Source organism: Lissotriton helveticus, chromosome 11 (genome assembly GCF_964261635.1).
Source record: "Lissotriton helveticus chromosome 11, aLisHel1.1, whole genome shotgun sequence".
In the NCBI taxonomy this organism is placed as follows: Eukaryota; Metazoa; Chordata; class Amphibia; order Caudata; family Salamandridae; genus Lissotriton; species Lissotriton helveticus.
In genome coordinates, this window is record NC_136072.1 from 665481483 (window position 1) to 665504959 (window position 23477).

Here is a 23477-nt window from a genome sequence, read left to right on the forward strand (position 1 = left end):
CAGGATCTGTGTTAATACAGAGTAGTTGTTTTCTTTCCTTGTAGTTGATTTCTGAAGCACTGCCAATATAGAGCTCAAAACACTGTAATGTGTTCAGTGTATCTGACAATATAATTTCCACTCCTTCTTGAGTGCTCTGGATTGAATGGGAGTGTTTAGAAAGATTAAAAGCCTGATTTAGAGTTCAATGGACAGGTTATTCCCTCACAAACTTGACAGGTTTCCCACCCGCTGCATTCCAAGTGCCAATAGGATATAATGCACTTGTAATATGGTGGATGGGATATCCGTCACGATCATGACAATGTAACCCGTCTGCCGAACTCTGAATCAGGCCCAGAAATCAGGGGCATAGCACACGCCCCCACAGCCCCCGCGGTGCGGGGGGGGGCTTGCTCCATGGGCCCCTCAGTCTGAGCAGAACCAGCAAGCCTAAATGGTGCACACGGAGTCTCCTTATTCATTAAATGTGGTGTGCAGCGCGCGCAAGGCACGCCACAGCATCTTCTTTCATTACTTAAGGTGCTGGTGCGCAGCCCGGCTCCCGGCCTCTTAATAAATCATTTGTCTCCAGTCCAGGCCCAGGCCTCGCCCCACCCGGGGCCTCTGAAGTGTACCACAACTGAAGAGAAGAGGCACACGAAGCAGGGGGTGGACAAACTGGGAAGGAGCGGAGACAGATACCAGCAGGGGAAAGGCAAGAAGAGCAAGAGAAGAGGAAGTGAAACCAATGAGGAAAGGAGCTTGAGGAGAAGACAGGTCTGTGATGGAAGACCCAGGACACACATGGTGGGGCTAGGGGGGGCAGTCTTCAGTAAGTGAAGGGGGTCCCCTCAGCTCTTCCTAGAGAGCTGTGACTCTGTCTCCCTAAAGCAGCATGTAAAGCAGCCTGCCCTGCATGCGCTGTGGACTGAAGAGAAACAAAGTATCAACATTGTTTCTCTTCAGTCAGAGCCACGAGCCAGGCCCGGACAAGGATGGGGGTGGGGGCCCCAGAGAGGGCACTGCTCCTCTGAGGCAGCACAGAGCTGACTTGACCTGGAGAAAGTTTGCTGCTCCAGGCTTCCCTGCACTTGAAATGGCCTGGGGCCCCCTCCCCCCACAGTGAAGAGAGTGCTGAAGCACCGGCCTGAGTAATGCACACCAGTTCTGACCAGCTTCAGCCTTTCTTTGGGCAGGAAGCAGTTTTCTGAAGATCTTGCACACAAAAAAAAACTGTTACAATTTATTGCTTTTGATTCTTGCTTGTGTACAGGGGCCTGGAAGAGAAGGCACCCTAGGATTTATCTGGAAACCAGGGTGCTGGAGAGCAGAAAGAACTAATGGACAGAGCAGTGACCAGGAGAATGTCGAAAGGAAGTTCAAAGAAAGAAGCAATGCTGAGAGTTAAAGACAGGTGATAGAACTCAGTGTGTGCACGCAAAGGGGCTTACCCCCCCCCGCCCCAGGTGCAGGAGGCCCGGGACCCCTCAGCCATGCACCTTGGTTGTCTTGATATTCAGCAGGCACCAGCATGCTCTGTTCTTTGTGCAGAGACACAGGAAGCCACTGATTCTACAGGAAGCCAGGCCAGGGTTTTTTAAATGCAGGAGTGGGCGATGGACTTGCAGAAGGTCTGGAAGGATGACTACAGTAAGATTCAGTGTTTGACTGTGGACCAGGGGCGTAACCCGGCCCCCCGCAGTCCCTGCAATGCTGGAGGGGGGCATGCTCCAGGGGCCCCCTCACCCAGCGAGAGCAAGCACTGTTGAGCAGAGCTGCTCTGCCAGTGGCTCACCGTGTGCTCTTCATGGCAGAGTGTTGCCTGAGTGGGTGAGGGGTGGCCACTGATGGCAATTCACTTGAGAGAGGAAGGCAGAACCTGCTCACGGTTTTGGGGTGACGGTTCTACCGAGGGCACTGTGGGGTGTTCACGGACCTAGGGGCTGGGGAGGGGGCATACAAGAGTGGGTGGTTACGGGCAAGCGTCGTGGCTTGTAGTGGGCACGGGGGTGCTGCTGACTCCAGGCACTAGGAGTTGCCCCCGAGGGTACATTCAGGCCCGGCTCCAGGATTCAGGGTCTGGGAGGGCCAAGAGAAAGCATGGGTGGGCCGTGAAGATGAATGGAGGTGCATAGCATTTCCCAGGTATCAGTGAGTTGCATTCAGGCATGCTGGAGGGGATTTGAAGGGGGGCTGAGCTGCATACTGTACCTACTGCTGAGAGCATGTACACTAGTTTTAGTTCTGCTTTTCTTGGGGTTTCACCTATGTGCTTAATCTCTTCTGTTCTCTCTGCATCAGGCTTCTTTCTCTCTACCACATGATCCTTTCTCCCCACCTCACCCATCTCTCTTTCCACCTCAACCTCCTTCCTTTTCACTTCACCCTGCTCACCTACCCACCCACCTCCCTTTCTATTCTTTTCTGTTCTCCCTTTTCTTTTCTTTTCATCTCACCTTCCATTTCCTCTGCCTCCCCCTCATATTTCTCCACCTCTCCCTTCTCTCTCCCTGCCTCGGCTTCCTCTCTGTTTGACCCATCCCCATCTTTCTCTCATCTCACTCGCCGCTCTTTGTGCTTCACTCTCCCCTCTCTCTCCACCTCTCCGTGGTCTGACTGCGCCTCCACCTCCACTCCATTCTTCTCTGTAGCTCACCCAACTCTCTCTTCTTCACCCTCCTCTCTGTCTCTGCCTCACCAGTCACCCCCTCTCTCTTTCTCACTATCCTCCCTCTGCCTCACCCTCCTCCCTCTCATCATCACTCTTCTACCTATAACACTCCCTTCTCTCTGCTTCACCTATTCTTCTTTCTATCTATCTCACCCTTGTCTCTCTCCACCTCACCCTCTTTTGTCAGTCGTGCCTTTCCTACTGCTGCATGAGGGAGAGTGGCTGTACTTATGTGGGTGCATGGATGTGTGCAATCCTGCTGCCCTGTACCTGTTCCTGTTCTTCCCTGGTTGCCTTTACCATTTGGAAAGACACCAGCAACAAGGCCTGAATTATTTACATAGTGTGCTCCTGAGCATGCAGAACATCTACAAACACTTGAAAGCCATACAAGTTTTAAAGAAGAAGTAATAGCCTATGCAACTTTTTTTAAAAGTTTTGGATAGTGCCTACTGCGGCACATGTACTCCAAATAAGAGAAGTAACAATTGGATGATCAATTCAAGTTGCCAACCTAAGCTGAACCAACCAAACTTCAAAAAGAGAGAGATCTGTTTCAACCCCTAGCTTCCCACTGTGCAAAGATTACAACTTCTGAGAATGACAAGTGGTCCTTGAATTTGGTGGCTAGTTTCTCAAACAATATTTGACTGTCAGCTCTTTGAGCTGAATGCATTCTAAGTGAAACCCAAGAAAACATACATCTTATGTGAATGCTTCAAAACTGAACTGTCTCTCCTAAATTGTGATTAGCTTGTCCCCTCCTCTTTCCTGTTTTCATTCTTTCTCCTACTAGTATATCCTATTCCCATCGCCGTACTCTTCATTGTGTTCTACCACTCTCTTCTTAACACTCCATTTCCCCCAAATTATCATTTGCTCACCACCCTTCTCTTTGATCACCTTCCTTTCTCATCATTTTTATCTTTCACCTGACTCATCTTCCACCTTCACCATTTCATACTCCTCTCCTACTACTCCCATCTTATCACGCTCTCCCAGTACATGCCTACCAATCATCAGTCTACTTGCATCACCCAATTTGCTCATCATTCTCCTGCTCCTGTATCCTGCTTTCCCAGAGTCTCTTTCATCTTCTTTCATCCAACTCAAACACCATCTTCACCACCTTCTCTAGTTTAACACACATCACCCTCATACTCTTCTCTAATCAAACTTCTGTTAAATGTGTTGTCTTGCCTTCTACTCACTAGGTTACTCTTATTTCACCTACCTCTTTCTTTACCATTCTTTTGTTTTATCATTTTTTCTTACCTTCATCTTTTTTATCCTCACAGTCTCCTCTAATCACCCTCCTCCATTTCTCATCCCTGCACCTCATCCTCATTTCCTCATCAAAATTCTATAATTGTTGATAATCTCTCCCTGCCCTAAAGAGCCACAGGTATGAAAACTGTTGACCTGGGTTTTTCAGGACTTCTGTTGAAAAGACACAATCCCAGCTGCTAGTTAATCGACAACATTAGTGCGTTATGTGTTCTAGCTTTTGATATACCCCAAAAGGCCAGATTTAATTGAAGCTTAAATATCTGTGTTTACCCAGATCAGTGACACTGAGAAGCTCAGAATATTTATACTGATGTAAGGACATGCAAGTTGTCCCACTCCTGTGTAAGTAAGGAAAGGCTGACAAGATTTTAACTTCCTAAGTCACAGATTATAGGAACATCTTTGAAGCAAGTGCATTAGCCTACAGGAGTATCTTATCTCTTTATGATCCGAGGGGCTACAGCAGTGCTATATTCCATTTGTATCTATTCATATGACAAAAAAGAGAATAAAACGAATACTCAGTCACTGTTGCTCGCTGCAATGTGTGGTGTTTGTGCCATAATTGAGGTGTAATTTTATTAGACTCAGCCATCAGCGAGTACCACTGGAAATTAAAAGTAGGCAGTGCTACCACAGGACAGCCACCAGTGTTTTTTTAGTGTAATAAGAAATTGCTCTGCCCCAGTCAATGATGTATCTGTGTTGTATTAGTGAAACTTGTCAAAAGTCTTCACTTCAGAAACGTCAAAGGATGTGTGTGGTATTTGCAGTAAGCATGGGCGTAAAATCCGTTCCGCTCGCGGATTTTGCGGATTTTTGGCAAATTCGCAATCCACAAACTCTCGCGAACTTGCCGAAAATTCGTAAATCCGAGCGAAGCGGATTTTTTGCTTGGTCGCACTTGCCAACTAGAATACTATACAATTTCGCGGGAGTAAACACTTGCGAACACGTAGATGCGGCGGGCAGCGACAATCTCGCAATTGCGAGATTGCAAAATTTGCAATTTCGCACAAGAAATCCACCAGCAGGCAGCATAAACCTTGAAAATTATGATTTTTATCAGAATAACTCCTCAGGTTGACATTTGTCTGCACTTTATTTTTGCAAGGAGTCCATTTTGGGGGGGGTGGGAGGAAGGAAGTGCCCCACAGTCTCCAACTTCCTGTTCCTGTCCAGCAGGCTCCTCCCAGTGCTTTCTTCATGTGCTGGTCACTTTGATTTGGATCTTGACCTGGAAGGATTACTCTTTGTGGATGCTGCTGGATATTTGGATTTTTGCAAAACTGAAAGCACTCAGTAGGTGCAAAAGTTCAATCTTATCATTATTAACCATTCCCTGTAGTGCCTGGAAGGATTACTTTTTGTGGATGCTGCTGGATATTTGGATTTTTGCAAAACTGAAAGCACTCAGCAGGTGCAAAAGTTCAATCTTATCATTAGTAACCATTCCCTATAGTGCTTCCTGAGGGGCCCCTTCAGAGTTCAGTTGCCTACTTGCAACTATTCTTTGACCCTGCTCTGACCCTCACAGCAGGCTCAGAGAATAGCTACAAGTATACAACAAAGGTCCTGTTAAAAAAATTACACTGCAACAGAAAGCAATTACAGATAAGGAAGCAGGTGCCAGCCTGGAAGTTCAAATTCAGTGACACATTAATCAGCCCCTAATTCATTCATGTCAGTTGAGGCAAGGCAGGTGTGCTTTTCCCCCCATAATCTACAGTGATGAACTAGAGGGTGGCATGGGTGAGCCAGAGGGTGGCATGGGTGAGCCAGAGGGTGGCAGTGGTGAAACAGAGGGTGGCAGTGGTGAAACAGAGGGTGCTGTGATGAACCAGACGTAGAAACAACATGGTCGCGACCGTTGCTACCCGACAAGTAAGTTCGCGTTTGCGAACTGGTAAAAAACCCTCGCGAAATGGCAGAAACACTTGCGAACACAAAAAAAGGAATCCGCAAAATTCGCGAGAGTTCGCGGATTGCGAATCCGTAAATACGCAATTTCGCGGATTGCCAATTCGCAAAATCCGCCCTTGCTTAATTTGCAGTATATAGTGCTGCACTTTAAGAATAGCACAAAAGCACACTAAGATATAAATACTAATTCCACATTTCCAATTACTTACCATGGGATGGCAAAATACTATCAGACTATTGTGGTCCTGTAGTATCTCTTAAATACTGTGTGATGAGAGCTTTTGTGTCTCTTTTGATCTGGTAGGAGTGTCACAGGCTTTCCTCCTTTTCACATGTGCTCATTGGTAACAGCAATCCTCACTGACATCACGCCTGTCTCCAGGCACTTCAAGCAGCCCATGGCATTGGTGCATTTCATGTTTATTAAACAATTAGGATGAGAAAGCGAGGCCGCTGGCCCAAATAAATCAAAACGAAAAAGTACAAACAATGTTTTTCTGCTTGCAAATCGTCTTTGGGAGGGCCATGGGGCTACTTTGGGTGGGCCTGACCCACCTGGCCCTCCCACTAGAACTGGGCCTGGCTACATTCGAGGTCAGGGGCGTGCTTGACGAATAACAGGCAGTTTGAAGGTTCCTAAAGGGCTCTCTGGAAGGGCTAACAAGGAGCACTAGAGTGCTGGCACGGCAAGCAAGTGTGTTTACGAGGTGGGGCCAGGTGCCCGGGGACTGGGCGAGGCTGATTGTAAACATTGGGCCATTAGCTGCGGGCACTGGGGGCTGTTCACCTGGACAATGGCGGCTCACAGGAGCGCTGGAGAGAAGCTGTGGCGAGGCCTTTAGGGGCAGAGAATTACAGGCAGAGTCTGGGTGGCATGGAGCCCCCACTCACTGATGAGTCGGGGGCAGTCTGGCAAAGACCCGTGGTCCTTTTAGGGTGTCAACACTCTAGAGAGAAGCTTACGGAAGGGTCTGCTTACTGTGGCACCCCTTACAGGCCTAGGGAAAAGAGGGTCTGTGACTGGCGCCTCTTTGCCTCCCAGCCACCAGTGCCGCATGCCTACTTCTGAAATCAGACCCCCAGCTGGCCCTAGTGTCCTGTCCCCTCCCACTGCCTACTGCGTCATGTTCATTCTAACCTTCAAATCCAGTCCACCCATTCCACTCACCAAAATATTCATCCATCCAACCAACCATCCACCCAACCATTCATCCACCATCCTAAGCCACACACCCATCATTCCATCCACCCATCCATCCATCCATCCATCCATCCATTCAACTATCCATTCATCCATCCATCCAGCAGCGGCCGGTGCAGTTAAGCGTCGAATGGAGGATCTATAGACGATAGAATAAAGTAAATTAAATAAATTCTATTCCAACGTCTGTCAACATCACCCGCCGAGCTTAACTGCGTCACCCGCTGCTGCATCATCCATCCATCCATCCGTCCATCAGTCCATCCATCCATTCAGCCATCCATTCCCAGCCATACACCCACCCTTTCATCCATCCAGCCGTACCTCTGTCCATCCATCCATCCAACCATCCATCCATCCATCCCCAGCCACATATTCATCCGTCCATCCGCAGCCACACACACACCCATCCATTAATCCATCTATCTGTCTGCCCATCTCCCCAGCCACACACCCATCCATCCATCCACCCACCCACCCATCCATCCGTCCGCCCATGCAACCATCCCTAGTCACACACTATAATTTCATCCATGCATCCTTATGTCCATCCATCCATCCATCCATCCCCAGCCACACACCCATCCTTTCATATAGCCATCCATCCGTACCTTAGTCCACCCGTCCATCCATCCCCAGCCACATATCCATCCGTCCATCCCTAGCCACACACACATTCGTTCATTAATCCATCTATCAGTCCGCCCAGCCACCACTCACCCATCTGTCAACCATTTATCCACCCATCCCTCCACCTATCCTTCCATCCCTCCACCTATCCATCTACATCCATCCATCAATCCATACCTCCGTCTGCTCATCCATCCATCCGTCCATCCATCTATCCCCAGCCACACATTCATCCATCCAACCACCCACATCCATCCATTCATCCGTACCACCGTCCACCCACCCATCTGTCAATCCATCCAAAGTGGGGCAAAGTGGTAGGTGGTGGGCTGGGCCATGGGGAGGCCCCCTCCATGTATTTTGCAGGAGGGGCCTCAAGTTTTGTTACGCCACTGCCTGAAATCCACGATGCTAGGAGTTAAACTGCTGCTGTGGCTGACTATCTGTTTTTGCAATATCTTAATTAGTACAACTGCCATGTAATTCTCTTTCCTTGAAAGCCACAGGAATATCAAGGAGGGTATACTTGTGTATGAAACGTGAACAATCCCACCACTTTTTGGTTATAGAAAGATGGCAAAGTATGTGTTTTAAAAAAAAAAAACTTTTTATTGATTTTTGTCAATGGAAATAATTTTCACAATACATCATAATGCGGCGAAGGTGATACAATAGTACAGACATGCCATTAGATGTATGCAATATTCCAAGGGCGCGTGGAGTAGGGGCATGGGCCGCTTAGAACTGATGTAGCTTGAGCGCAAGTGGAATTTGCGGGAAAGGAACAGGGGGACTGCGTGTGGGGTGATGGAACTTGGGAAAGAGAGCAGTGTCACTGCGAAGGGAGGGAGAGAGAAAAGAGAGAAGAGAAAGCCCCGGAGGGGAATGAACTAATTGGGGAGGAGGGGGGAGGGAGAAGGATGTGGACTGAGCCGAGGGAGCTGGGCAGGCGAATTGCACTGGGCGCATCTGCTGAGTAAAAATCGTGGGGGGGAAGAGTGGGGTGGAGCAGGGCGGAGGCCGGAGGGGTGGACTCGGAAATGGGGGGGGCATGTCAATTATCCCCTATGAAGGCATCGATGCCGCCCGGGGTACGGGGGCGTGTTGGGAGAGACTTGGGGTATCACGCTTGTGAGCTGACAGAAACTAGTGGGATAGGGTGGCCCATTCTAGAGAGATAGGACGCTTGCGCTGACTTTCAGCTTCCTCCTCCCGAAGGGTGTCCTCTTCCGCTGCAGCCCACTTTCTCACCGCGCCCACCCACGTCTCTAGTGAGGGTCCAGCTGGCGCGCGCCATTGCATGGCTATGTTCCTCTTGGCTAGAAGCAAGGATAGCGGAGCATATCTGAACTGCACATTGTGTGTTTTTGGCCTGCAGAATGTCCCCCGGGTGACTGCCTCCCAGGAATGCAGGTCGGTGAGGTCTGTGAGGGTGCCAATAGAGTCAAGGATGGCTGACCAGTAGGGCTGAAGGGTTGGGCAGTCCCAGAACATGTGGTGGAAGTGTGCATCCGGGGAGTGACATCTGGGGCATAAGAACTGAGTGTCAGGATAGAATCGCTGGAGGCGCGCCGGGGTCTGGTAAGCCCTATGTAAAATGTAGTATTGTATGTCTTTGAACCGCGCGTTTCTCGACACCTTCTTTGGGAATTCCAGCGCTCTGTCCCACTCCCGGTCATGTAATTGTCTCCCAATCTCGTCCTCCCAAACCGTCCTCAGGGTGAGTAGCGGCTTGTGTGTAAGTTCTCGGATGGACTTGTACAACCAAGTGACTAGGTGTCTCCCGCTCCCCATGTAAAGGATAGTGTGTATTACGGGGTGTGTCGCGGGCTCACTGACCGTTAGATCACCATGTGGGCGATAGCCGTTGATAAGTTGGCGAAGTGTCAAGAACTGCCCTGGGGAGAGGCCGTGGTCCTCCATAAGTTGTGCGAACGGGCGTAGCTGGCCCTCCTCAAATAGTGTCTCCACCTCCGTGACCTCAGAGTCCATCCACGCGCGTACCATGGCGCTCGTAAAGTAGGAGTCGCCCTGCAGCCACCCCACTAGTGGCAGCCATGGGGAGTAGCAAGGGCTCCTCGCCGCCATGCGGTGAATTCGCAACATACATTGGCGGGCCACGGACACCTGCAAGGGGTACGTCCGGCGGGGTTTGGTGCCAGGGAGCAGCAGCCGACAGAGTTCCGGCACGGGGATGGGGCCGTGCGTTGTCTGAGTCTCCCCGGAATGTCTTCCTGCTGTCCAATACGAGAGCCACTGAAGTTGCGCTGCTAGGAAGTACGATTTGAAGTCGGGGCACCCAGGCCCCCCTGTGTGGTGGATAGTCGAAGTTTGGCGAGGGCTATTCTATGCCGACCATTTCCCTATACAAGGGTGCGGAGCAGCGAGTCCAGTTCACGGAAGAAACTTCTGGGAGGCACGACCGGAGGTTGGTGAAATAATACAGTAAGCGAGGGACAATGATCATTTTTGCCAGGGCTACTCGCCCGATGGGGGCTAGTGAGAGGTGTTTCCAGAAGCCCACCGAGGCGCGGATGCCAGAGAGAACCTTGCGATGATTGCCCTCAAAGATGTCGGCGGGTGAACGATACAGGAAAATCCCCAGATAACGGGGGGCGCCTGTGGTCCAAGAGAGGCGCTGCGTGCCAATCCGGATCTCCTGAGGGTCAAGGGAGTGGTGTAGGGGGTATACCACCGACTTCTCCCAGTTCACTTTGAGGCCCGACGCCTCCGCAAACTCAGACAAAATCGTCCAGATGGAGGAGAGGTCCGCGGTGATGTCCCGGACATAGAGAAGGAGATCATCCGCGTACATGGTTACGCAGTGAATTGTATCAGCAATGGGAATGCCCCAGGCCGTGCCCTCCAAGCGCAATCGGGTCGCAAGCAGCTTTACTGCCAAAACAAAAATCCGTGGTGAGAGGGGGCAGCCCTGCCTGGTGCCTCTCTCGACTTGCAGGGGGCTGAGATATATTTGCCTAGTCTGACACGAGACGTAAGGTTAGTGTAAAGAAGCTGAGTGTATTGTAAAAGAGTTGGGCCTATTCCTGTCCGGCACAGAACTTTGATGAAGTAGGGCCATGTCACTGTATCGAAAGCTTTTTCAAGGTTTCTAAGATGATACATGCCGCGCGTGGGAAGGCGTCTCCTACCTGATCTTGAAAATGGAAGACCCGTCTGATGTTCTGGGACGTGTTCCTTCCGGAGACAAAACCATTCTGGTCTGGGTCTATTAAGGGGCGTAATATCTGCTCGTACCTGGCAGCCAGAATTTTCCCTAGGATCTTGCAATCGGCTGCGAGAAGCATGATCGGACGGTAGGAAGACAGCTGTTGCGGGTTTCTGTGCGGTTTGAGAAATGACACGATGACCGACTCCCGGAGCGATACTGGGAGTGCCCCTCGAACAAGGGCATCCGCGAACATGGCAGTCAGCCGGGGGGTCAACAGGGTAGAGAAGGTGCTGTAGTACTCGAGTGGTAGCCCGTCGAGGCCAGGAACCTTATTCCTAGCCAGGGAGCGTATAGCACAGGAGACGTCCGCCGCTGTTATCTTTGTGTCTAGGACCTTCCGGGTGGCCTCTGTGACATGGGGGAGCGGCAGTGGATCCAGGAACTGAGGAATCGCATCCCGCTGGCAGTGTGGAGGGGTACTGTATACGGCAGAATAGTAGTGCTGGAATGCTTCAAGTATCTCCTGTTGTGAGCGCACCAGTGTGCCCGTGGAGGACCAAATCTCGGTAATGGGTGCAGCGTCGGTGTCTTGACGTGCTAGCCATGCCAGTAGTGTGCCTGTTTTGTCACGTTCACGGTGCACACGAGCGGCATAAGCGCGGAAGTTGAATTTCCGCATGTCTGCTAGGGCGGTAGCATACTTTGTTTTTGCCTCGGCGACCTGGGCCACCGAAGCAGACTCAGCATCTTCCTTTTTGGTGCGTGTCGCTAGCGTACGTTCTGAGTCGGTGAGTGTGCGTTCGAGTGTGCGGCGGGCCCCCGCTATCTGTGTAATACAAGCGCCCCATGCGACAACTTTGAAAGTGTCCCATTCAACAAGTCGAGACGTGGCGGACCCGTGTTATGAGCAAAGTATTCTCGGATCGTCTGTGCATGATCGTGTCTAAATACCTGGTCTGTGAGGCTATCATTCGGAAGGTGCCAGGTGGGCACCGGGGGGTGGGGTGGCCTCCAGCGGATGCTGAGGATGTGTGTGTCATGGTCGGAGACGACGCGGCCGAGGTAGTCAGAGTGTTGGACCTTGGGTAACAGGGACGGGGTGCATAGGAATCGGTCTAATCTGGTCTGCAGGTTATGTGGGATGGAGTGGAATGAATACAATCGGATGTGGGGGTGATAAGCTCTCCATGCGTCTACTAGGGACCAGTGATCGACCCAGTGGCGGAATCTCTCCGAGGGTGCCGAGGCCGGGGACCGTTGTGGAGGTGGGCGGGACCTGTCAAGTGTAATATCAAGTTCGCAGTTGTAGTCGCCCCCTAATATCCAAGAGAGGGCGGTGAATTGGGCTAGCACACCCGAGAGAGATTCCCAATATCTATCCTGGTCCACGTTGGGTGAGTAAATACTGCCCAAGAGGACTGGCTGTCCGTCTAGTATGCCTTCCAGTAAGGCGTACCTCCCCTCCTTATCCACTACTCTGCGCGACACCTGAAATGGGGTGCCCGGGCGGACCCAGATGAGCGCGCCACGCGCGAACGTGGAATTGGATGTGGCGCATAGGGTTCCACGCCAACGGGACCTTTACTTGTCTGCCTCAGGCGCTGTGAGATGCGTTTCTTGTAAGAACGCGATTTGGGCGTGTTGGCGCTTAATGTATGCATAGGTTGTGTATCTCTTGCGGGGTGTGTGTAAGCCGCGCACGTTCAGAGTAAGTATAAGTATAAGTCTGCGTGCTGTATGAGTAGGTTGGTGAGATGTGACGCGTGCCTGGGAGTGGCGGCACAAATATGGGGAGTGCGGGTGTGACTGAGAGTATGATGGTATTGCGCGTGGGAAGAGCCACCACTTGACCCCCTCCATGTGGGTCATCTGCCCTAGTGCTCATGGCTCCTGTAGGGTGTGGGGGGGTGCGTAGGGTAAACAGAACTATCAACTGGGTGGGAGAACAGTCCCAATACCGGGGACCCATCGGCAAGCTCGATACGTCCAAACTAGTGCTCCTAGAACCAGGGAGCAAACAGTCAAATTGAAGGGGTGGCAGGCCGAGCCTGCGAGGCAAATTCCTATCTGGGCGTTAGCAGGAGAAATAGTCATCATTTCAGGGTGTAGTGTGCTCCATGTGTCCTGACGTGGGAGGTGGGGGCCCCTCAGAGCGGGGTGCCCACCCGCGGGAGTCCCCCGGCTGGGTATATAGTCGGATTGGGACCAGTGATGCCGTTATTGGGCAGAGTCTGCGATCAAGGGGGTGACCGGGGCCATGGTGATGGAATCTGCTGTGGGTTGGGCCTGATCACTGTCCTCCTCACTGCTGGATGTGAAAAGATGAGGAATCCCCCCACCATCCTCTTCCGATTGGGGGGCCCCAATGTCCGCCACGGCCTGTAGGGCCTTGCGCCATTTCATGCATGACCTGTTCTAGGTCTGGAGACTCGACTTCCTGAGGTTTAGAGGGGTCCCTCCAGTTCTGTCGTCCTTGTTGTTGCGGTTGACGCGGGGGTCGCCCTCTGCTGCGGGGCGTTCTGCTGCTGCGTTGTTGCGATGGGGCTGCCGCCGATCCGTGTGTGCAGTGGCAATCCACCCAGTCACAGGCCTCCTCGGCTGTTGAAAAAAAGTGTGTGGAGCCTGCGTGAATTACTTTCAAGTGGGCGGGAAAGAGCAAGGAGTACTGAATGTCATTCTCCCGTAAGCACCGTTTCACCTCCAGAAAGGATGCCCTAGGTTTTTGCAACGCCTTGGCATAGTCCGGGAATATTATGACGTGTTGGTTTTCGACCTGTAGGGGGCCTGCTCGTCAGGCTGCGCGCAACACTGCATTGTGGTCCTGGAAATGGAGGAATGTTGCCAGCAGTGGGCGTGGGGTGGTGCAGGGAGGCCGGTTCCCGGTTGGAACACGTTGGGCCCGTTCCAAGGAGAAGGCGATGCGGTCCGTTGTCGGGGTGAAGGACTTTACCCAGGCCTCTACATATTCGATGGGGTGTGTGCCCTCGACCCCCTCTGGCAGCCCCAGCACATGAATGTTGCAGCGCCAAGAGCGCCCTTCCAAATCGTCCACCCGCTCCTCTATTGTGGCCAGGCGGTCCATGGCCGTTCGCAGCGTTTGTTGCTGGGTCTTCACAGTAGGCTGTACGTCTGCCAGTGTCCGCTCTCCCTCCCGGACCCTGCCTGCCAGTTTTCGTTGGTCGTCATGGATAAGGCTGATATCCGTGGTGAGAGTACCCAGGCGTTCCTCCATTGAGGCCCTAGAGAGTTCTATAGCCGCCAGGACACGGTCCGGCTTGTCGGAGATGGTAGGGTCTGCTTGCGATGAGGGCGTCTTGGTGAGGGCACTAGTGCGGGATTGATTTTCAGGCGCCGTTTCTGGAACCGCCATCTGCTGCGTGGCCCTCGGTTTCCCCATGGCAACATCTTGGGGCGCACAGCTTGTGTCCATCTTCTTCGAGCCCAGAAAGAGGGTCCGGGGGCCATTCCCCGGCGGGGCGGTCGTATGGCTCGTTGCCTTCTTGATGTTGGGGGCGTAGTGTGCCCTAAGGTCTCCGGCGCCCCAGCAGGGGCTGCCACGCCGCGCCGCCAGCCGTGCACATCAGGTGAGGCTTCACCGTAGTCGTTCAGTCCTACGTTAAGCCACTTAGCTCATCTGCGCTCACAAATTGGGGTAGGGGTGCCCCCCGCAAATGCAGTTCATCCCCGGCCCATCAGCAACTGTCCAACGAGCACCTGGGTGAGTTCGCCCGCTGTGGTGCGATCAGGGATGAGGTCAGTGGTTGTAGGCCGCCATCTTAAGGTCAGGCGGAGGCGTCGTGGCAGCCGGCCAGTCAGTGGGGAGTCCGGGCCGTCAGGGGAACCCCACAGGGGATGGGGGGCCCCAGGGAGGGGCGCAGCGCATGGCACTCACCCCTGGATGGCCGTTCTCGTGGCTGCCCAGGATCCTCTCCGCTTCTATGTCCCCGTGGACGCCATTTTAGGGTCAGGCAAGGTTTGGCGCCCGTCGATAGTCCAGCATCAGAGGAGGGGGGTAGATCGTTCTGCTGGCACCCCACGGGGGGCTATCGCTTGTGTCAGGGGGGGCAAAGACCTCACCCGCCGTCTGCAGCCATTGGTGTCACTGCGGCGATCTCCCGCGCCGTCCGGGTGTTAGTCACGCTCCGGGGAGGCGACATCAGCAGCCCCGCGGGATCTGGCGATGGTCTCAGGCGCAGCAGCCAAGGGCAGGTCAGGCCGCGGCGCCGCCCGCACCAGCTCCCCACAACCCACGGTCACGGGGGGTCGTGGTAATGCACTGCAATATCCTCTGGCCGGTCAGGGACAGGCCGCCTCCAACTTGGGCTCCGGTGGATCGGAGGGAGGGGGGGAGGCAAGGGCCCTCCCCGCTGTCTGCTGCCTACTGCCTACTGTATTACGGCCTTGGGCCCCCTTGTCGGCCTGTCAGGGGGGGGACTGTGTGTCAGAGGGGGGGACGAGCTCCTCTCCTGCCGTCTGCCGCTGTCAGTGAAATGGCGGCAGTCCCCCGCGTCGTCCCAGCGGCCGCTGTGTTCCGGAGGGCAACTGCAGCGACCCCCCGGTGTCTGGCAATGTCTCTTCGTGCCGTGGCCCAGGGCAGAAGGGGCCGACGCGCTACCGGTACTGGTCTCTCGCACCCTCCGATCGCTCTGTCAGTGACTGGCCGCCGTCATCTTAGGCTCCGGTCCGCGAGGCTGAGTCCACGCTGCCATCTACTCAGTGGGCGCGGGGCACCCGGGTTTCACCAGCGCTCCTAATGCCGCCGGGGTTCCGCCGCCTGGTGTGGTGCTTTTTCACCCTGTTGAGACGAGGATTAACGGGCTATGGGCCGCCCGTCTGTGGCACCTCAACAACCTGCAGCCGCCATCGTGGCTTACCAAGCCACGCCCCCGATGGCAAAGTATGTGTTAATGTCATTTGCAATTGCATCTGTCAAATCAAGAGTGAGGCCATGAACATTCCATATGCTGTGCAAGTTATGGTTTGCTGCTGTTGTGACAATTGAGAATTGTGGAGTTAAGCATAACTCCAGATTTTCCTGTTTAAAGACATAACCTTAAGTGTACTATTCCTGTGTTTTTCAAGTGCATTTCTGGGGTTTTCTATTTTTTGATTGATGATACACTGCATCCCACTTCCAATATACACAGGCGGGTAGGGTGTTGTATATTTATAAACTATTTAAAACATTATATATAATGTTTGTAAAATACTTTTCATTTTCCCTTTTTATGTGACTCAGTAGTAATAGAAATTTCGAGCCTTATGTACCTTTTTCATTTTTTTTGTATAGTAGTATTCCAGAGTCACAATGGGTTTCCCTTCTTATCAATATTTTCGATGTCAGCAAACACTCTGCTGATCAAGACAGCATCAATCACCTCACAACGCGCAGAAGTCTCATTTAAAAAGAAGGAGCGCACTTGATTTCCAAAGATGGTGCACAATATTCACCCTCTGAAATTAAAAAGGTTATACTTCCCAGATGCTGAGATGGGAACGCCAGGCCCAAATGGCATACCACAGGCCATATTTAAAGAAAATCTGGAGTACTGGGAAGGGGCATTATCTGCTCTATATAAAGAAATGCATACAAGTGGTGCCATACCAGGGAGCTGGTGTGGCTCCATCGTAAATCCACTAAAGGAGGAGACAGGGCCAATAATGCCAACTACAGTCGCATTGCACTCCTGGAAGCTGAAGTAAAGATACTACGCATCCCTCGAACAATACATTCCGTTGAACTAATCAGGCTTTTAGAAATGTTTAGGTGCAATAACAATCATCCTAGTAACCACTTTCAAAACTGAACAAAGTAAAAAACCAAAAAAGAAATTACACCTGTGCTTTGTTAATCTTAAAACAGCTTTCAACTGTGTCAACAGGGGGTTATTCTGGAATAAACAAAGAACATAGGAAATTCCCCTAAAGCTGCTTCAAGCAATCGAACAGCTCTACTTTGAAACCTGCATTCAAGTGAAAGTTGCAGAGGGTGCAAGAATATCCAGAAAAATACCAACCAACAAAGAGAAACAGTCGGAACAACACAGGGACGCAACTGCTAGCCTGCTTGCCTTAACCACGCATGACAACCACACAAATGAGTAGTTAAGGCTGTGCGTGATATAGTTGCTGACTGACAGAAGCAGGAAGGATCTGGAGGACGCAGTGAGCAAAGTGGGGCTGGGGCTGAGGCTGGGTTTTAGGGGGGTGGGTGGTAGTTTGTATGGGTTAGAGGTAGTTTTCAGGGCTGGGGGTCGCGGTAGTGTATAGGTCTTAGAGGGAACAAGGACGTTTTTAGGGCTCAGGGGGGATCGGAGTAGTTTTTAGGGCTTAGGGGTAGTTTTTTGGGTAGGGAGTATGGACATTTTGAGGCCTGCGGGACGGGGTTGGTTTTTAGGAGGGAGGGGTAGTTTTCGTTTTAGGGTGGCGGTTTGGGGCTGTTTTAGGACTCAGGGTGGGGGCAGGGATTGCGATACTTTTTAGGGTTTAGGGGCATGGTAGTTTTTAGGGTTCTGCGGGGTCGGGTAGTTATTATGGCTTAGGGGAGTGCGGGGCAATGTTTAGGGCTTAGGGTCGGTGGCATTTATAATGCTCGGGGGAGTGGATTGGTTTTCAGGAGGGAGGGGGTAGTTTCAGGACTCAGGGCAGGGGTCGGGGTTAAGACTTACCTGTCAAGTCTTAATCATGGATATGTCTTTACCAAACATGTCTTAGTGATGCACAATTTGTTGTAAAGGCATGCATGGTAAAATCATACGCATAGTTAAGACTTGCGTTGCTGAGACCGCATGGAACTGGCATGCATGGTAACCACATGCATGGTTCCATCACACAACCACCAACCAAGGACTCAAGCAGGGTGTTTGCTGGTACCTCACCTCTTCAATTTATTTATGGCAGATCTTTCCCTAACCTTGGATCAGGTAAAATGTCATCCGAATCGGCTGGGCGTGCTCCGCCTAACTCATTTGTCTTATGCAGATGACATTGTACTTTTAGCATGACAAAACTAGGCCTACTGAAATTACGAAAAAACATTGGCTACTATGTCAACATTCACCACTTAGAGGCAACCACAACAAAACTAAAACAATGTCTATCTTTAACCAACCAGCGTGAGCTGGCATGATCCTCCTAAATAACTCTCTCCTGGAAGCCACAGGCAGCTACACGTATCTAGATTTGTACTTGCACACAAAGGGCAATTTCCCCTACCAAAAACAGTGCATGACGCACAAATGGAATGCCCTAACCCATGCCTTCAGTAGCGTAGCAAAAAAATTGGAAGGACCCTCCTTCAACCACTATTAGCAGGCATCCCTGCCTGCTACTCCCAACAATTATGTATGCAAGCGCAGCCATGAGAGTACAATACGCAGTTCTGCTTGCTGACCTGAAGACCAATGCTTGCATGCTAGCATTCTCCTTGCCACAAACGTCACCTCCGGCACAAATCCATCTTGAGTTTGGTCTAAAAAAATAAGATCTGGATAGAAGATAAACCACAATAAATAGTGATTCAAGATATGGCAAACACAGGATTTCCCCCTAAACCTCACTCTATAGGCAGCCTGCAAATTGACCCACAGTCAGCTTATCGCAAATACTTAGAAAGTTCTATCAAACAGTTGGACCTGACCGAATTATGGGTCATAAAGCTGCCGTTCAACATTTTCAAAAGGGTGGTAAACAAAGCTGTAAAACAGCACTTGAGCCTGCAAGATAAAAACAAACTAAGTGCTCAATCTCATGCCTTGATGGTGATTAATAGCTATGGTGCCCTGAAACCAGCAGCATATCTAGAAACCTCCTTCCCAGTGCCTATAAAACATAGATTATTAGCCATGTGCCTTGGCCACATACCTGCATTGCTGAGAGGCCAATATGGGACTACAGCGGACCCACACAATCTAGCCAAAAAAGAGGACTTTATCCACGTAGTCTGCATTTGTCCTATGTTTCATACCCTTGATCAATGTTATTAAAAAAGCTTTTAATGACAGAGGTATTCGGTCGTGCAGAGAAGCTTAATAGCGAGTCTTAAGCCTGACGACCCACAATTAAACTGCAAACTGGTTAAATTCTTGACTATGGCTCACATCTGATACATCTTTAAGTAATCGCTCGCCATAGTCCCTGAGACTAAGGAATTAATGTCAGTGATTTGGATAATCGATTGGGGGAGGCTGAATCATTTAACTCAATACGATTCTACTTTAGCTTTTTCTTTTAACCATTATTTATGAAAAGTAGTGTGAACCTGCGCTTTATCATGCCTAGTTGCACCTTACACAGCCAACTACTGCCCTCCATTCCCAAATCTTGTTCTGGCGAACTCTTCCACTCTAAGTCATTGAATAAGTGACATTACTCAAAATGGACTCCTTAGTTAACCTGCTCTACTTCTTCACCAACTTACCCCTCTAAATCGCACCCCAGGGGCTTATCCAGGAGTTCATTTGGAGCAAATCCTGATGTTGGGTGGCACTAGTCAAAAATCTTCCAACTGACCAGGGAGGGCTCGCTGTGCCCAACATGGAGCAATATTATCTTGCCTCCCAGCTCCAATGGGCAGCTACATGGAAGGAGGGAAGACACTGGTGTCAGACACTGCTTCGGCACTACTTCACCTTTTCCACCACTGTACATGCACAGGACCTCTATTACTAGACATTGCATATAAGTGTAAATTATATCTTACACGATCTACACCACCATATGCACCTGCACTCTCCATATTGGGCACATCCAGAGGCGATGTTACTACCTCATGGTGAGGTAGTGGCCTGATTTGATGCTGAACTACAGTCCCAAGGCGACTTATATCGAGACAGCAAATTGTTGCCCTACATCATGCTGATAGTGCATGATGGACTGGCCCGAGCTTGTTCCTACCCCATACATCGTTATTCACTGCACTCAGCGACATGTAGGGAGACATGCGGAGGGAGCCCTCAAAACACCTAAAAATCCAGTACCCCCGTGTTCTGGGAAACGGGCGTCACCTAACACAATGGTTTGCATCATCCCTCTGCCACCACCCTGGAGCCACACTTACCCCCCCCCCCACGAGGAGACACTGGGAGAGGTAGTTCTCTCAACCCTGCACAGATAAGGAATGGACCTCCATACTACGGGGCCCGACATACTTCCCACTGGAATTCATACTTCCACCTTATCCAATACTACATCACTCAACAGGCCTATCTTATGCTGGCAAAAATCTACAAATACTGCTGCCAAATGGACGCATGCTGCCCTAGATTCCACTTACTAGATGCGGATCTCCTCCATATGTTATGGTCCTGCCCTTGCCTTCATACTCATTGGCGACAGGTAACTTCTACTTTTACCACATGCATGGGGCACACACACTGGCTGGATGGGAGGTTTGCCTTTTAGGACTTATTCTTAGGGGCAAGCGATACAAAGTTACTTCTCGATTTTAAGACCTCAGACTGAGAGTGTTCACCAGGCAATTGAAGTAGCCTGAGCCACCTCCATTACTGGTGTGGTGTTGACCGCTGCTTGTGTGGGCACAGGGTTAAAGTGCAGCACTACACAGGGAAGACACCTTGGGACTCTGCAGGTCCCTCTCTCCACACACTCGAATGACACATTGCACATCATCCAACAGGAGAAAGTCACTGACTCTGGACTGGAGGAGGTGGCGGCTGGGGAGACTGGGTCGGGTGAGATGTCCGATGACGCGTTGACATGCCATGTCGCTGAGGTACTATTCCAGGAATAGTCTTGTTTTACTACCACAAACACTACATTGAGCATGAATGGTAATCCTGCACAGGGAAGTCACCACACCACTTTATTCTTGCCAGAAGCTCACGTTGGACAAGGGAAACCGGGGTGAGCCACGTTGAGTTACATTACATTCCATAAGGCTTTTAGCTTTACATTTTCCTGTGGACATTGTGATGCACATCTTTGTCATTGAATTACGACAAGCCTTTGTTCCTACCAGGATTACAGAAAACGAACTGTGACAGGGAAATACACGTTGACTGAGTTGAGCGATCCACAGAGCATTAAATGTAACCTTGATGCCTTACGTACACTCATGTATCCCGCATTTTCTATTTTGAATGTTGGCCTTTCCCATTGTAATTATGTGCGTCAGAATTGTCATTCTTCCCGACAGCTTAAAAGTAGTACAGTTCACACGAAAACCATTAAATAAGATTTTAAAAAAGAAATTATGCATAGTTGCACTTTCATCTTGTTTTTCAGATTGCATTTGTAATGAAACCCTTGTTATGATTTTAATTAACTAAAACAATTAGGTTTAAAATTTTAATTTGAAATTTGATATATATTATTTTTTTAAAACTTTTTACAGTTCATTTTTTATTATGCAAAGAGTAGTACCACATTTTGATCTTCAGTTTTTTCCTGTGCACAGCAAACCTCTTCTACATCGACAGTATCATTGGTTATGATGTGCTTTAGACAAGTTCTTTGTTGTTACTAAAGGATAAACTCATGAGGCCGGTGTTTTCATTTCTGTTATCTTTATGGTCAACTAATAGGGATGGAAATGGAGACTCGCTACAGCAGGAGTGTAGGTATGAGTGTTAAACACCCACCATCCTTGATGCTGCCAATTTTATATCCTTCGACACAGTGCTCACCATTATTGGTAATGAATGTAATTTGTGTAAATCAGCGTGGGTATTCAATTCGTCCCTGCAAGCCCAATCTACCAAATCGTTATTTGAATTAATTTACAGTCAATGGCGAATAAGGTACCAGTACACACAATAGTATCAAATGATTAAGAGACAGTTAGCATGTTAAATTATATTAGCATCTAACCTCAGTGAAGCTGTCATGATACAAGTGCGGTCCTGGCATGTGCAAGAACGAGTATCATGTTCCATTCCAAAGTTATGTCCCATCTCGTGTGCTACTGTGGCTCCCACTGAAAGGACACTTGGGGAGTGGTCCTGCAAAACGGGAAATAAACTCAGCTATAAACAAGAGCTTCTGCAATCTCAAAGAAACAGTAATAAAAAGATTAGCAGACAATGAAACCCAACCTATACCGTTAACACCAACCAACTAGTATTCGTTAATCCCTATACCTCATCCAAAACATACATTTTAGAATTATTTGACATTTTCTGAAAAACCTTCTGCAAAAAATTAAAAGGTTTGTGTGGTGCCAGAATCCAAGCCTTACGTTTGTAGGTTTTGCATGCACAGTGCTTGCACTGTGCTTGTGAAATTTATTGTATTTAAAATATTTTAAAAGGGGGCTCTTATCACGTCCCATCTCTAAATTACTGTGTTCATTCATTTTTGTGTGGAACTTTTTTTTTGCAAACTTCCCCTGGCTGCATGCATTTACAATATGTCTATTAAAGCTGTTCTCATTGTTTCAGCTCCATTCACTGTTAAGATAAGATCTCTTTCCCCTAAAAAGGCAGACAGCTTCTAACAGTATGCTGGAATGCATGCTTTTTTACTTACTTGTGTAAAGTAGATGATTTAGCCTTAGAATGTTTGTGAAATTTCCTATTCATGCCTCATAGCCATTCTTTGCTCTGTGTAGGCATTATCGGATTGATTTTTGCAACTTAATCTATTTGGTCATTATGATCAATTTCTAAATGTAGCAAAAAACAATGCACGGTAATAATAAAGTTAATATACATGAGCTATGCTAGATTTTACGACTAACCAGGCAGCCACAAGTACAGGGCCATGATTTGAACTGTGCATCAGATGCAGTAGCACAAGGCCCAAAAGTTGTTAGAACTCCTCTGACACATACTATTGCTATATATGGCTACTAAAAAGGGAGTCACATTTGCAGTTACCTTGCAGTTAAAAGTGGCTTGATTTGATTAGTGCAGCAGGCGCAGCAACATTGGGGTCAAAAGCTCTAGGGACCCCATTAAACCCAGAATATTGCTAAAATTGAAAATAAAACAGGTAGTCACAAGATCAGTTACCTTGCAGACAACAGTGTCATGATTTCAATGGTGCAGCAGGTGGAGTGACACTAGGAACAAAAGCTCTAGGCACCCCATTAAACACCTAAAATTGCTAATTTTACAACTAAACAGGCAGTCCCAAGTGCAGTTATCTTGCTGGCAACCGGGTCATTCTTTGAATGGTGCAGCAGGTGCAGTGGCAACAGGCCCAAAAGTCATCAGAACTCCTCTAAACACCTATTATTTCTATAGTTTACAACTAAACAGACAGTCACAAGTGCAGTTATCTAACTAGTGCAAGAGTCATGATTTCAATAAAAATCGAGGCACCCCACTAAGCACAGATTATTGTTATATTTTATCCCTAAAGAGGCAACCACACGTGCAGTTACCTTGCTGACGACAGGGGCATCATTTTAATGGTGCAGCAGGTGCAGAAACACCGGGCCCAACAACTACTGAAACTCCTCTAAACACCTGTCATTGCAATATTAAACAACTATACAGGCAGATACAATTGCAGTTATCTTGCAGTTGAAAGGGGCTTGATTTGAATTGTGCGGCAGGTGGAGGGGCACTGGGACCAAAAGCTCTAGGAACCCCACTGAACACAGAATATTGCTAAACTTTACTACTAAACAGGCAGTCACATGT

At 49.6% G+C, this 23477-nt stretch overlaps 1 protein-coding gene across 4 annotated transcripts in view; it reads right to left on the reverse strand.

The window, feature by feature from the left end:
- Window positions 1-23477, reverse strand: part of LOC144791749 (disintegrin and metalloproteinase domain-containing protein 28-like) — a 3662699-nt gene that overhangs the window by 1872980 nt on the left and 1766242 nt on the right. For all 4 annotated transcript variants that reach the window (XM_078666520.1, XM_078666519.1, XM_078666518.1 and 1 more), the window contains one exon: window positions 21700-21830. In XM_078666520.1, the coding sequence (XP_078522646.1) occupies window positions 21700-21830 (131 nt within the window). The remainder of the gene's footprint in view (window positions 1-21699; window positions 21831-23477) is intronic.